The 16,471-nt window shown below is 50.8% G+C and overlaps 1 protein-coding gene across 1 annotated transcript in view; it reads right to left on the bottom strand.

Annotated features, from left to right (window-relative positions):
- RNF165 (ring finger protein 165) overlaps positions 1-11,659 on the bottom strand; it is an 88,561-nt gene extending 76,902 nt beyond the window's left edge. Inside the window, exon 1 of the mRNA XM_036245388.1 lies at positions 11,599-11,659. Coding sequence (XP_036101281.1) covers positions 11,599-11,659 — 61 coding nt within the window. The remainder of the gene's footprint in view (positions 1-11,598) is intronic.
- Positions 11,660-16,471: the final 4,812 nt, after the last annotated feature.

The raw sequence follows: 16,471 nt of genomic DNA, 5'->3' as shown, positions 1-16,471 counted from the left end.
TCAGACTAGGTGACAGCCACAGGACTGAGAACATGGGCTTACAGGGGAAAAAGGGGGGAGCAGGGGGCAGGCTGACCTGATCTACAGATCTCCCCACTCCAGTTGTGCCTCCTCTGGGATGCCCTCCTAATTTCCCCCAGCCTCAGTGACCTCTCCCTATCCCTGGCCAGCTGCCTCCAGGCTGGGCCACACTTTCTGGTCAGCGTGACCGTTGCCTGTAGCTCAGTCTGTGCATTCTTCACGGGGTGCTCGGGGGTCTCCCCAGCTAAGCTGTCGGCGCCTCGTCTGCCCACAGCCCAAAGTAGAGTCTCAGTAACTTTGTATGCAACGAAGCTAAAACATCCCTGGCTGTTTCCCAGCTGTCCCCTCTGCACTCCCTTAGGACCCCTCGGAGTGACCTAGGTCCAAACAGACAGGGGCATGTGTTCGGAGGGGGCAAGGCAAGTTGGGGGTGGCCAAACTTTGCAAAGCACTTCCCAGGATTGTGTGTGCCTTGTACTCTATCCTAACTCTCCTGCGTCCTCTCCTCCTGTGACGCGTATTAATAACAGTTCTTTCCATTGTTTTCTGATGAAAAGACTGAGGTTCAGAGAGGTCCAAAGTCACCTGGCTTGTAGGTGGTAAGGCCAGGAGTTGAACCCAAGACTGCCTGATGCCAAAATGTGTGCATTTCTTGCAAGTACTTAGTCTCCCACAACCATCCTTGAGGCGCCCCGGGCAGTGCAGCCTGGTCGGGGAGCAGGCCTCAAAGTCAAAGGGCCCCGAGTTTCTGTTTGGGGAGATGAGAATGTTTTGGAAATAGAAAGTGATAATGATGGCACAACACTGTGAATGTACTTAAATGCCACTGAATTGTACACTATAAAAATGGCTAAAATCACCTGGCCGGTGTGGCTCAGTGGTTGAGCATTGTTGACCCATGCACCAAGAGGTTGCAAGTTCAATTCCCAGTCAGGGCACATGTCCAGGTTGTGGGCCTGATCCCCAGTAGGGGGCATGCAGGAGGCAGCCAATCAGTGTTCTCTCTCATCGATGTTTCTATCTCTCTCTCCCTCTCCCTTCCTCTCTCTCTCTAAAATCAATAAAGGAAAAAATATATTTTTTAAATGGCAAGTTTTATGCTAAATGTATTTTACCACAGTTAAAAAAAGAGAGAGAGAGAGTCTTAGAGTACCAGGGGCAACCCCGCCGGGCACCCCCCACAGGAAGGCCTCCTTCGTACACCTGTTCATAGGGTTCATCTGTCCCCTGGACCTCACTCCCAGTCCTGGCCCTGGCTCTGCAGACTACAAACACACAAGGATCAGCCACAACACTGAAACCCCACCCCTTCCCTCTGCCCAGGCAAACCCCATGTCGTCTTCAGCCTTGTCCACAAAGTACCCCTTGACCACACCCGCTGGGGCTGCTGGGACTCGGACTGCTTCCCACTGACCTTGGCTCAAGGCCCTGGAAGAGCACCGGGCCTCAGAGTCCCCATCCGGACGGGGCTCTTGGAAGCTTGGTTGGCGACTCCGGCCACTGGATGGACTGGGGTTTCTAGTTCTGTGAGAGGGGTCACTGTGCCACCCAGAAGTGGAGCAGGCGGGGATTCCTCCCCAGAAGTGCCCAAAGGTTGCAGGAGTGTGAACCGACCCCAGCCCTCCAGCCGCAGAGGCGTGGCTGGGACTGAAATATGTCATCCCAGTTCTATGTTTTCACTCAAAAGTTCATGCAAAATTTGCAACTGGTGACATCAGAGTTCCTTGTTTAGTTTAATATGAAATCTCCTTTTCCCCAAATTTAGCAGTAAAACAGGAAGCCAGGCTGTGTTTACCCTGGGGGACTTCAAGCTCACGTCTGCTGCACCGCTGTCCAGTTTCCCCTCTAGCCTGGATGCTCCGGAGGACAGGCCAGGCCACACACCCACGGCCGGCGGAGGCCAGACTCTGCAGGTACGCACCCAGCGAGCACCCAGGTGAGTGGCATCCACTGAGGAGTGAGACACGGAGCCTGTCTCTGACTTCCTCCTCCACCTTCCCATCCTCTGCCGGCGTCTCCTCCACCTCCCTCCCACAGAAAGCGTGCACCGGTCAGGAACCCTTCAGGACGGGATGGAGACAGGATAGGAAACCACCAGCCTAGGGTCATGCCTGGGCTTCTCCTCTACCTTCTCCGTTACGCTCCCAGCTCACCTGCCCAGGTGAGGGCAGGTTGGTTGTTGCTCCCTTCATCCCACGCCGCCTCTCTTCCCCTCACCTCTCCCATGATCCCATTCCTCTTGGTGGGGAGACAGCTGGATTCCTGGGTCCTGGTGGGGCCCAAGCTCCCTCCAGTGGCCTATTGCTCCCCTACGGCTCTGGGCTGTGACAGCCTGGCCCCCGGGCACCCCTGCCTGGGGCAGCCTCAGTATCTCCTCAGCCAAAAGAGTCAGGCAGGGGCTGCCTGCCAGACCCAGCTTAGCTCAGAACAGCCCACTGAGCCCTCTTCAGCCTGACCTCCACCTAAGGCGAGGCCAAGGCCGGGACCTACCCACCCTGGTGTCCAAAGGGGGCTCTGGTGAATGCCAGCCGATCCAGGCCCTGTCCAGCTCGGTTTGTCCCTCTCCCTGGGCACAGAGTTGGACGTACACACTGCTGGGCAAGGAGAAAGGGGACCAGCCTCTGGGCCTGGCCTTCCCATCACAGCCTCACCTCCCTCAGGCAGATTTCCCAGCTCTGGTCAGCGGGGCCACGCCTCACAGGTGGGGGGCAGGTCTGCCAGGCCCAGCAGCCTCCCCCCAGTGCACTCCAGCCCAGCCCCAGGAATGCCACGAGGCTGAGGACCCCCCAGGAGGGCCACCCTTCGACTTAAGGAAGCCAGTATCTCCAGCCCTGGGGTGGGGGTGAGCACGTTAATCCATTACTGCCCACAGAGTTTGGGAGCAAAAGCAATTGTTCCAGAAGTGGGGTGGTCCTGGGGTCCGGCACACTGTGGGACCCTAGGCGGGAGGGAAGGCTGGCAGCGAGGCCGGGCAGCTGGGGGAGGGGAGCCAGAGCTAAGCCCTGGGCTGGGAGGGGGTTGTCTGGAGAGCGCCTCCGCCCCTCCCCATGCACTCGCAGCCCCAGCTCCAGCAGCAGCTGCTGAACGCTTCCTGCCCTTCCTGGAGACAGGTGCTGGCTGAATTCTCACTTCCTCCCGCCTCTGAGAGCTCCGCCCACCCCTCTCCACCCGCAGTCTGGTGCTGAGTCAGCAGCCACCACTTACTTCCTCTCCCAGGCCCGTGCTGCACTGCCACCACCACCTTGGGACAAGCCACCACGTGGGTGACTTCCTGGAGGGCTGGCGTCCCCGCTGCACACCTCAAGAGACCGTCCAAGGGCCACGGCAGGAAGCAGTGATATCCCAGAGGCCAAGCAAGAGCAGCAGGGCCAGGAAGCAGCCCACCCTAAGCTTAGCCCCCATGGTGCCTGTACTCACTGCCCTGGCACAAGCCATCAGGGGTAACGCGCTCCCCTGCCCTCCCGCAGCACAGCAACTGGCCAGCAGAAGGGCCTGTGCCTGTCAGTGGGCACTAAAGAGCCAGCGGCTGCTGCCCAGGAAAAAGGCAAAAAGAATGGAAATGTAAGTTATTCTCATCGAGAGGAAATCACAGCTTTTCAGAGCAGGAAGGGGCAATTAGGCCAATTATATCCCTTGGCAGATAGGAAGTACAGGCACAGAGCAGCCAGGCTCGCCAACATGTCACACGTGTTACTGGCAGAGCGGGACTTGAAGACCAGACTGTTCCCACTGTACTGGGTGGCCTGTCTGAGGACCACCGCTGCAAATAATGAGTCATTATTGTTACTGTTGCCTTTGGTTGGCTTCTCGCTTTGTTTCATATGTACTACTTCAGGTGACAGACAAGTCCTGGGCAGAGAGAACACCATTTCACTGATGGGGAAACTGAGATCAGTGGAGGAAGTTGACTTGCTCGAGATCACAGTGGAAGTCTGTGACAGAACAAAAAGCCCAGAACCCAGATCTCAGAAGGGTTTATCCAAATCTTCTTCCTTCTCCAAACTCTCTCATCTGCCCTCCCCTCCACCTGTCTGGGCCTGTTGATGGAAGGGGCTGACGGTGGGCAGAGAGGCATGGGGGCCATCAGACCCGTTCTACCAACTACCTCCTCCCAAACAGCCCAAGGGAGGTGGTAGGCAGACCAGCACGGAGTGGACCTGTAACCCAGGGCCATCTGAGCACCTCAGAAGCCACCGAGCCTGAGTGCAGAACCACCAAGTGGAATATTATGCAGTCATTATAAGTGATGCTTGTGAAAATAACCCAACAAACATGGAAAGGCTTGTGCTTACTCAGTCTGCTTCCTTCATCAGTAAGGCCCCTCGTGCCAATCTCTCATACCCATGGTTTGGGCTCTGTCACCCCTGGAAGCCTGACATGGCCTCCTCCCTGGCCCCAGCCCCTAGGGTCACCCCTGTGTCATCAGCTGGCCAGAATGAGCTGTTGAATCAGAACCTTTCCCAGAGCGCTTCCAGTGGCTGACAGAGCAAGTCCAGACTCTGCTGGAGTTCCAGAGGCCTTCAGAACCTGGCTTCAGCATCTCTGCCAGACTTTCCCCCATTCTCTCGACCTCCTGCTGCTTAATTCCTGGCGTTGTGCTCCAGAAAGAACCATTCAAAGACAGGCCAATGGTCCTGATGCCTCCTATAGCTGTGATGCCACAGGCCTGGACACACACATACACACTACCTCCCTCCTCCTATGTACTTTCTGTTCTTGCCAAACCAGAGCCACTGGCCTTGGCCAAGATCTCACTCCTCCCCACCCCCACCTGGAGCTCCTCCCTCCTGTATACACACCGCTCTGAGGCACACCTCAACCCCACCTCCTCAGCAAGGTCATCTCTGACTTTATTTGATCCCTGAGGCTAGTAAACTCCTACAGTGTGGGGAGTGGGGGACAGCCACCTAGCACACCCTAGGCACCTACTGTGTGTCAGGGGCCTTTGAATAGTCTGCAAACCCTATCAGGTAGGTATTATGAGAGTCACTGTTCAGGTGATGCTCAGAACAGTGGCCTAAGTTCACCCTTCCAGGTCAAGCCTGGGCTACTATTCAACCTCTGAATTGCTCCAAGTTCTTTCCACCTCACCAGTCAGAATGTCACAGAGCATCTTAGGCACAGGACGTGTTAGCATCTGGTTTTCTGAGCATTCATCTCCCAGCCTCAGCATGAGCCTCAGGAGGGCAGGCACCCAGGTCCTACATGGTTTTTCTATCGCCCTTTGCTTGGCCCCAAGAACGTATTCAATAAACACTCATTAGCTAAATGAACAAACGAGTGAATGAATGAATGACTGAATACATGAAGGTATGGGCAATGGGAGTGCTTCAGATGTGGGGTTGTGAATGTGTGCTTTTAGTTCTTAAGTCATCTAAAAAAACGGTCTCTCTAAGATAAGCCTTCCTCACTAGCTGCCCTCCCTCCCAATTGTCCTAGAAATATATTGGTTCATCTGTGGCTAAACCGTATCGGAAACTAATAAATACTAATTCACATTCATACTATGTTAAGCCAGGAGTTTTTTTTAATCCTCACCCCAGGATACTTCTCCATTTATCTGCAGATTGAGTGGGAGGGAGATAGAGGGAGAAAGGGAAAGATAGAGAAACATGGACGTGAGAGGAACTCATCGACTGGTTGCCTCCCACTCGACCCCGAACAGGGCCAGGGATGAACCGCAACCGAGGCACGTGCCCTTGGCAGGAACTGAACCCGCAACTCATTGGTCCGCAGGCCGACGCTCTACTGCTGAGCCAAACCGGCCAGGGCTAAGCCAGGAATTTTTAAAAAGCTATTTAAATCCATAGAAAAACTAAGGCACAAGGGCCTCACACATTTGTGCATCAGTGGTCGAGTAGGACAGAGGGATCACAGTTACTCCCCGAATCAGAGTCGGGGGCCTGCGTCTCCTGTCCAGGAAGGGGCCCCACACTGCACCTGGACCCCGCATGGAGCTGTTGCTTCCCTAGCCCAGAAAACCGTTCCGTTTTCCAATGGGACACTGCAGCCTGCTTGCTTAAAGATGGGAAAGACGCTGGGGTGGGGGGTGGGGGGTCAGGGGACAAGAGGTGAGGCAAATGCAAAAGTAAGACAAGTGGCCGAGGCTCTGTCGTCTGCATATTAGGGCATTGAGACTCTCGGTGGCCTTTCCCCCTAACCTTGAATGCCATAACCAGTATCTGCTGGTTTGTGGGAAACTATTATTTAAAACAACTCATTGGTAAGTGGGCCTTATCTGATGCTAGTTTCAAGAGAGAAGTGCTCTGGTTCAGAAGGGGAGGCTGTGAACAAGAGCTGTGTTCCATCTTATTACAAAGTCTGAGGCATCAGATCTACATAACAGATGGCTTTTCCAAAATCCCGGAGTCAAAAGTTCTTAACACAGATCTATGTCAGATGGTTGAGAGAGTAGATGTAACGTACAATGGCTTTGTGATGATGGGATCATCCAGTCAGGGGAACAGCCTCCTTCATATGAAAGTGTTTATTCTGACAATCTGGGTGAAAATACAGCATGCATTTGATAAGATGCTAAAACATGACTTCCCATTAACCCAATGATTTTCTATATTATTACTAGGTTACTAAACCATCTCGAATTGTATTGATCCCGCAATTCTGACACACCTCACGCTAATTTAGAAAAAGAAAATCTTGGCGTTGGTTAATACTGCTCTAATGAGCTCGGTTCCCTAGGACAAAAATGCAGGTCCTACTACCCAATTTGGAGTAGTTTTATTATTGTTAAGTTTGGGTTGGGGGTGGTTTATTTTATTTCTTAAACTAGGCACAAAATTAAAAGTTTCACGCAAAGAAAGAGGAGGAGGAGAAAGAAAGATCCTGGAAGCTCTGCATCTCTCTTCTTGTATAACGACAGCATGAGCTCCACCAGGACTTCCATGTGTGTCCCTGTGTCACAGTAAATCAGCTCAGCTTTCCCACCCGGCTGGGGAGAGCACGAGAACAAAGGGCTGGAGCCGCAAGGGCAGCCGTGGGGGGAGAGGAGAGTCGCACCAAGCCACAAAGACAGCAAGGAAGCACTGTGGTCAGGCAGGGGTGCGCCTGCCCAGGAAGGAACCTGGCAGAAGGGCAGAGGCAACCCTGAGACCCGGCCCAGAGGGGAGAGGAGGAGGCATGTCAGCCCAAGGAAAAGCGCCTCCAGAATGATGACCCTTTGAAGGAACCGTGAATTTCTTTAATCAACTGATTTCCTCGGTGTCTAAAACGCCTCATTTAGCAAGGCTTGTTCTGGGCTGAAATTGAATAGGTATAATTGACAAATGCTTGAATTTGGGTTCCACTCTGGGGAAAAAATATCTCTCCACTGGCTTCTCAAATGTAATTACCGATAAAGATACATTTTAAGGACTCTTCTTCCAATTCAATTTCCAGGTAGGTCCTGGCTTCCCTCTTGATTCCCCCTACCCCTTCCCCAACACACACACATACACACAATGCCAAAAGATCTGGCTTTCTTTCTCAAGAAAGGCACTAGGGCCACAGATGAGGCAGCTGTCAGGGACTAGGCTATAATCAGCTTTAACTGGCTCCCAGCCTGCAGAGGGCACAGACCCTCTTATTCCTATGCTAGCAGGTCAGGCTGCTGGCCCTGGGTTGAATGCAGGGGTGGTCTGAATTAGTTTCTGTTTCAAACATCTTCCTTATGCAGGATCTCAATGCAAACCTTACGTTGCCGGTCCCAAGAATGTAAATATGCACATAGAAGAGGGTACTTTTAAAATTCCAGATCATGGTTTCAATTACATGTAACATGTCATCCCCCCTACCCCGCCCCAACATGATTTAAAAGGACAGTAAATCAATGAGACAGTAAAAGGAAAAGTTAAAACACAACTAAAAATGAGTTTTTCAAGCGAGTCTGAAATGCTACAAGATTGCTAGTTAAGAACAGTATCCCTTTTCTCAACTTAAGTGTTGTATCCCCTTCTCTTCACCAGCATTACAAACCCAGTGACAGTGACTTGGAAACCAACATGAAATGTGGACGCTACTAGCTACACAGGTGGCCAAAGATAGGGGTTCTCTCTAGGCAGTTGAGCTGTTTGGGTGTGACAGGACCACTGACCCCTCCCATCACCTCAGAGGTCTATTGTAAAAAGATGTGGACTAGATGAGATTAAGGTCACCATATCTGTACCACAAAACAAAAGAAAGAAGGAAAAAAAAAAAAAAAGAAAGGCATTCACTCGAATCTTACAATGGGAGGTGGGAGTGGTGGGTGGGTGAGGGTGGGGATAGAAAAGCAAGGGGGATATCTAAACAGCAGGATACGACAATAAATGGGGAAACAGCAAGAGAAAAAGCACACTAGGTTAATATAGGAAACTAGTTCTTTATTGAGAGATTGTATATTAGTATTAGTGGATTCTGTGTGTAACAATGTTGTCATGCACACGATACAAAAAAAGGAAAAAAAAAGAAAAAAGAAAAAAAAAAGGCTGGGCCCACCATGCTTCGAAGGGCAACAGAACAAAGCAGCGTACAATGAGCAGATGGCCCGGGCTACACGACCACAGTACGGTTCAGCAGGGTAACATCTCTAACCGAGCGCTGTACATTGTCAACTGGGGGATGTAAAAAAATACAGATCATGCTTTAGTTTTAGTACAAGAAAAGGTGAAAAAGATACACAACCAAAAGGATATTTGATACAGAAAAAAATTACCCACAAAATAAGAACAGGAAGTAATTCAGCACAGCAGAACACGCTATCCCTGTTTAATGGAAAACCATTTTGCTGGGGATTCTTTTTTCTTCTCCCCAACCCTCTTTCCTTTCCGATTGCCACATGGCAATCTGGGGAGGCCACTTGTGACTTTATTTTGGAAGGGCCCTGGAATAGGGGCCTTCTTCTTTCATTATTGCTCTGTTTTGTTTCAAGCAGGTCTGGCTGGTGAGGCTGAAGAAGGGAGCCGGCTGTTAAAGGGGCAGCTCTGAGGGCCAGGGCAGATGTCCAAAGATGCTCTTGACATTGTACACTTAAACAATTAAGACACCCTGGGCCATGGCTCCCCCTTAAGCCAGAGACCTTGCTGCACCAAATTTTCAGAGGCTAGGGAGTAGCACAACTGTCATTTCATCAAAGATTTTTTTCACAGATATATATTTGTTATCTTTTGCCTCCGACTAAATGTGATCTGTTCACTTATGCCTGGGTGCTGCCAGAGAGCTAGCTGATGGCCACCCACATAAGTGGGAAATGGGTGCTATGGCCTCCAAGCCAAGGCAAAAGGAATCCACTTAACAGGGATTTACAGTGCAATGTACTCGGCTAAACAAGATGAAGATACAAAAATGGTTATTTCTCTACATCTATTCTGAAATGGCCTATATCCTATATTACTACAATGGAAACTAAAAAAGAACAGATTTAAGCTTGCAGGCTATCTAATAGTTTTACAAGAAGATTGTGGTTTAGGACCTTGTTGGGTTAAGCATTAGTATCCTCTATCAGAAGGTCATGAATTCTTATCACATTGTGCTAGATTTTACCCACAGCCCAGTCACCCTCAGACCTTGAATTTCCTGTGGGCATGTTTGCCATGAAAGTAAACTTTGACCCAAAGGGCAGAATTTTGTTGTCGTTGAATTGGGGGGGGGGGGGTCCGAAGCAAGGGGTATTAAAAATAAAATTTAAAGGCAGCTGAGCAATTTGAATTTCAAAAAATGGACTCGGCATCCTGCAATGGTATTTAGAGATCAGTGGTATTAATGAGGATGATAATGATTTAATCAAGATAATTATACTTTCAGGCTCAACATCCTTCTTAATCATTTTTGAATTTCTGCCTAGTGTAATGTTCCACACCCGTTTTAAGAGGAAATGCCAAGTAACAAGACATAATTGTGATTTGAGGGAGGGGGACTGGCATTTCGAGGGAGACCTCATCCAGTCCCCCAATTCTATTGCTCACACACCCACTCCACCACCGCCCCCCAGTGCTAGGCTGGCCTGAGATAGGGGATACTGCCGCTTAAATAGCAATGCCTTCCTCAGATGGAGACAGGAGATGGTTAAGAGGGGTGTCACAATACAGCTAAATGCGGAGGCAGAGGGTCACAGCGCACACAGCAGCGAGTTGACCATTCACTGAGCTACACAATGAAGAAAAAAAAAGATTTGATAAATGCAGAATGTCATCATTCTATCATCACACAAAAAAAATTGCGGTTCAAACAGGCCTAAGAGGGTCAACCTTGCCTTTTTGGTTCTGGGGAAAGGTGCGGGGTTGGGGACAGCTGGGCTGGAAGAAAGAGGGCTGGGCTTTCATTCTCTCGCCCAATCGGGCCCCTGGGGCGCACTAAAGCGCTGGCCCCTCGACCCGACCCCCACCCCACTCGGTCTTGGAGGAGCAGCCCTGGTAGCAAGGGGAAGACACCATTCTGTGCGTGAGGGAGGGGGAGGGAGAGGGCCTTAGCCAGCAGGGATTTAAGCAGACGTGGAGTGGGAGAGGATAGAAGAAACATTTCCAAGAAGAGAAATGTGAGTCCAGAAGCAGAATACAAAAAAGAATAAAAAAATGAATCTAAATGCATCTCGGATTTGCTTTGGGAGGTGGGACTTTTTGATTAAAAGAAAATGGAAGAAATGGGGGGAGGGGGTATCAAGCTATTGTGGCAGAACGTGAGGGAAAGGGACGTGGGGAAGGGGACCGTGCAAACACACCCCATATATCACAGTTAAAAACAAAGCCGGCGCCGGCCTGCTGCTTGGTCAACGCCTGCCCCGGGCAGCGGCCTGGCGTGGGGCAGCTTACCACCTCATCCTCACACACAGCAACACCCAAGGGCCGGGCACCGGCTCTGGCTGGGCCCAGGGGTGCACAGCAGTGCATGCCTGGCTCTCCGAGGCGCGCACACTCTTGCACACATTCACATACACACACACCCAAGCATTTTGAACCCAGGAATCCAACTGTCATACAAAGACAATGGGGGGGGGGGGTGAGGAAGATAGCACAAGGGCGACACACAGAAAGGGTTAAAGGGAGAAAAGGATGGGACGGGAAATCGTGCAGTGCCCAAGAGAAGGTGGGGGCTGGGGCATGGGATGGGACCGATACCAGATCCCAGATACCCAGCCATCGGTATTAATGGCCAGAAAATGAAATACAAACACAAATAACACAAAACACACATGTACCTCAAAAAAAGCAAATCACAGAAAACCAAGTATGTTTCCACACACACAAACACACGCACGCGTGCGCGCACACAGTCATGTATCTCCGTCTTTCGATCATACAGGGCTAGGAATTAGGGGAAGGGGCTGTGTGACTTCGGGGAATTGCGTCCGCCGCAAAGAATTAAAAATGGGGCTGGGGAGGGAGGGACTCAAATTCGCCAAACCCTAACTTCACTACAAAAGCTCCCACGAGGACGGCCGCCCCCACACTCGGGGGTCCCCCGAAGAGGGAGAGGGGAGAAGCCACCGCTAGCCCTGCGTCCCCGCGGGTGTGTCCTGAGCCCCCCGCCGCCCCCGCTGCCCGCCCCCGCCCCGGTGCCTGCGGCGATCCACGCTCCGAAGCGGACCCCGAAAGGAAAAAGCGATACCTCTGTTTCGCACAGAGCCAAACACTGGAAGCACGAGATAGCCGACGTGGACCAGGACCATCCTGGCTCCTCGCGCGGCGGCGGCGGCGGCGGCGGCGGCTGCGCGCGGGCCCTTTGTGGCGCGGCTCCGGGGCGCGGGCGCGGGCGGCGGCGGGGCTGCGGGAGCCGCCGGGGCGGGAGGCGGAGCGCGGGGCGCGGGCGGCGGTGGGGCGGCGGCTGGCGGGGAGACAGATGGCCCATGGAAAGGCTCCCTTCCCGGCCCCTCTCGACATTCAAAGGCGCTGGGGCCGCAGCTGCCGCCACACAAAGGCGCGCGCAGCCAATGGGAGCGGAGCGCAGCGCGGCGCGGCCTCGCCGGAACCGCGGGGGACAGCGGGGACCGCGGGCGCGCGGGTGGCGGGGGGAGGGAGGGGTGACGGCTGAGAGGGAGCGGGCGGCCAATCGCGGTGCCCCGCGGCCCAGCGCGAAGGGATGGGGTGGGGGTCAGCCCCGCGGGACGCGTGAAGCACAGCGCTGATCCCTGGTCGCCCGCAGGTCGGAGCACGCGCGCGTGAAGCGTCCTGCACACAGAATCGAGCGGCGTGCACACGCAACCTGCACACACCAAGAGGGACGTGCACTCAGACATGTGGAGGTGCGTTCGTGCGTGCGAAGAGACAAGCACGAGCGCACCAAATGCACACGACCCGGAGGTCCTTGCACACTGTACATGGGTCACTCTGGGACTTGCATGTGGAGGCTGGCGCACGTGCCAAGCCTGACTGCGGGCACGAGTTAAGCTGGAAAGCGAGCCAGCAGCCGCACACAGAATCCAGGCACTGCCACACAGTCATGCTCGCACCAAAAGCCTTGTGAACGCAGGAAGCGTGCGCGCCAAGAACACAACACATTCCCAAAGACACACAGAGGGGACACACAATGCAGATATGTACACAATGCAGATATGTACACACCCTGCCTGTCGCACAGAGCTGGCAATAATCATTTGTTGAATTGAAAGCCACTCATCCCCTGAGATATGTGCACACATGCTATACGGAAACACGCTCACCCAGAAAACCCAATCATGTAGGCAACATTTGCCCCACTCTGACAGACACAGCCAGCCATGTGCACAGACACGCCCACTTCCACAGTGGGCAGGTACAAACATGACATCAGGACAACGAGGTTCTTCAGATTCACATGTGGAGGCACAGCCATGCTGTCATGTGTGGCCTGTGGCTGGCCTTCCAAGTACAAGCAAGACAGCAAAAAACTCTCACCCTGCATCCCTGTGGTCAAGTGGACTGCTAAGACTTCCGTGTACTCAGCCCACCTGCTAAGAAAACTCCCAGCATGACCCTCGGATCAGGCTTGCAGTTCACACCAAGGTATGCTTGGCGATGGGGGGATCCACAGGGGAAAGACAGAGCCCATTTCCTGCTTTGGGACTTGTCTTCAAAACCCAGTGGCTCCTTTATTTAATGAATCTTGTAAAAACTAGATGGTAAAATCACAAAATGGAAGAAATCTAATTCGACCCAATCTGCCCCCTTTCAGAGATAAGGAGGAGGACCATTCACTGAACACATGCTGTGCGTGTGTTGGCGTGAAGGATGGTGAAGCAGATCCTCCTGAGACCCCAACCCTTGCAGCACAGACAGCGCTGCTAAAATGTGAATGCAATCACCAGAATGCCTGCCAGGTGCAGAGATGGGTGACAGCACATTCCCAGTGGTGACAGCAGGGCAGGATCTCAGTGTACATCTTCCTCTCACATAGATCCTCTTCCCTACTCTAACCACCCCCAGCTGTCCCCAGAGAACTCAGGAATGAAGACAGCCAGGGGAGACCTCCCAACAGTCCCAAGCCTCACTCTAGATCATTTCAACCGAATCCCGCCACCAATTCTTTCCTTTTCCATTATCTGTCAAATAAAACACAATGTCACCACTAATAAAAATCTTAAAAATGAAGACTGAACAAGTACCTGAATACTAGAATTTTTTCCTGTTCTATTTTAGGAGATATATATATATATATATATATATATATATATCCAGATTCATCATCATAATCTTTTATCCCGATTTTTAAACTTAAAATTTTACCAGAAATTTCCCTGTCCTTCTATATAATTACCTTTGTAATTTTCATTTTAAATGTTTTCATAGTATTCCAACAAGTGAGTGGTACTGTGAAATTACTTAATTATAGTCTATTCTTAGACACTTAATTTGCTCCCAGTTTTCCATTACTGCAGATTGTACAATGAACTTTCTCATGCCCATGGCTTATTGCTTTTGTTAAACTACAAGCTGAGAATCAACTTCTAGGATTGGTATTCTTAAATTGACAAGCATGGAAACCTTCATGGCTCTTACCACATATTGCTTATAAAAAGATTAAGCTCATCAGTGCTACCAGCAGTATGTAGTGTGCTGATTCCTCCGCAGCCTTGCTAGCTTTGGGTGCGTATTGTTCTTTGTTTGTTGGCTTATTTGTTCTTTCTTTCAATCTTACTTAAAGAACAGCTCACAAAGGCTTATGACTACCCAACTTGACCTTGACTGCAGAGTGCCCAGGGTACACACTCTGAAATCAAACTACCTGGCTTGACATTCTTGCTCTGCCACTTACTAGTTTGGACAACTTATCCAACTTCTCTAGGTCTTGGTTTCAATGTTTGTAAAATGGGCATGATTGTAGCCACCTTCCTCACAGGATTAATATGAGGACCAAGTAAGTTAATATTTGTAGAGTACATAGAATAATGCCTGGCTGTTCAGCTCTTCGTTCTTCCCTCTTTACTTGTTCATTTCTCCTTTCCACTTCTTGCCCTCTTGTTACTGCTCACGATTGCCTAGTTATTTTATTACATTTAGTGTAAATTATACCATAACATAGAAACATCCATCAGACAAAAGCAGTGATCAAGGAACAGATCAGCACTGTAAACCTAGGGAAACCCACCTACTGACTGTAGCCTTCATATTCACATGACAGATGCCCACACTCACCCATATACCGACATTTACACGCAGGCACACGCTTCCCGCTAGGAAGGAATTATTGTGGATAAGGAAGAGAATTCTCACTTTTAAGGACATTTGTGGTAAACACCTACCACTCGTCAGCCTCAATGCACTGATCTGTCTAAATGGGATAATACTAATCCCTGTCAAACCTCTTAACGGTTTGGATCAAATGAGAATATAGCTATGGAGTCTGTAAATAATACAAAGAATTCTAGAAACATAAATACAGTGGTATCTCCAAGAATGAAACTTGATTATTATCTTGCCCATCCCTTATTTAACAAATGAGGGGACTGAGGCTCAGAAATGGGGTTATCAACAAGGTCACAACTGTCCTTGGTTGAGTTAGGCCTAGAATCCATATTTCCCAGCACACAGCCTAATATTGCTCCTACTTTCCATTGTCTCCCATCTTGCTGAGATGACTGTTTTCTACTCCCCCTCCCATTAGTTAAAGTCCACAGAAGTACAGTAAAGCATATTCTTGAGAACAGAAAGATTCGAGGGAATACTCCATTCATCAGGGTTTTTTCTTTGTATGTTCTTTCTGCCCCTTCCTAAAACGATACCTAGAGCATGTTTGCAGGCTTAGCATGTAAGACTCAGGAAGAAATATTAAAAAATGGAAGGTGAAGGTCAACCTATAATTCTTGATCCAAAATGGGAAACGTGACCCTTTAAGGTAGAAATAGCACTGGCACCATGAACCATGACCCACACTCTGATGCCTCATTCTCTGTCTCCACTCTGACCACCTGCATCAGGGTTCTCTAGAGCATCCTGTTTTGGAGCCCAGAAGCATTTGTTTCAAAAACTTCTTTGGAGCCCAACATCAGATCTAGAGTAAGACCACCGTTACCTTTTAATCAATGAATGAAAGTAAATCTACCACCCAAGTCATGTAGACATCAAACATTTCCCAAGACTGAGGACAGAATTCTTGCTCTTCTCCGGGTTGTATTGGCATCAGGTAGATACAGCTTTCAACATCTGTGCAAAACAGCTGTGCTTCAATCAGTGCACCCCTGTGAATGGTGTCACAACAGCCCTTTGCTAAATATGGCGGGGGGAGGGGGGGGCGTCTAGATGCAGCCTGTTGCAGAAGAGGCACGGTCCACAGTCACTCAGGAGGCAAGGCATAACCACAAGGAAATGAAGAGGGGTTCAAGAGGGGCTTCCCATGACCAAGGATAATGGGGAGTCAGACAGAAGTGACACAGTAGGAGTGAACCCTAAAAGGTGGGTCCATTTCTAACAGGCTGGGAAAATGGAGAGACATTGAGTCAAGGAAGCAAAATATGAACAAAGGCCCAGAAGTAAATGTAGGAGAATTTGGAAAAGGGGAAAAGGGGAGGGAAAGAGAAGGGGGGGAGGGAGGGAGGACGGAAGGGAGGAGGAAAGAAGGAGGAGAAGAAGGAGCGGGAAGGAACAGGGAGAAGCAGCAGCTTGGGTTGAGTGAGGCTGTAGGAGGGAGTTCAGTACCCTGTGCTGAACTGGAAATTGGGGGTGTGCAATGCACAGGAGCAGTGAGGACTGGACCGGTTATTCGAGTGGTCAGCGCACTCACTGAGCAGAGCCCTGGGTGCCAGGAACTGCCTCAGCACTCAATGGTCTAACAGGAAATGAAGAGGAACCCGCCCACGATCCTTCTCCACTGTAATAGAAGAAGTGTCTGAGCACCTGGCTGCCCAGGTTAAATGCTGAAGATCCCAGACCCCCAGGCAGTGAGGTGGGGTCCTGGGACTGTGTCCTGGGAAAGGGTGGAAGCAGGAAGGTGTAGGATGGCTTTCTGAGAAAACAGAGCCGGTTAAGAGGATGCTAACGGATCATTTAAAAACAAACAACTGGTAAGT

The sequence above is a fragment of the Molossus molossus genome, unplaced genomic scaffold (genome assembly GCF_014108415.1).
Source record: "Molossus molossus isolate mMolMol1 unplaced genomic scaffold, mMolMol1.p scaffold_m16_p_6, whole genome shotgun sequence".
Lineage (NCBI taxonomy): Eukaryota > Metazoa > Chordata > Mammalia > Chiroptera > Molossidae > Molossus > Molossus molossus.
The sequence above is the reverse complement of the archived record's forward strand: the minus strand, read 5'-3'. Positions and strand labels throughout refer to the sequence as shown.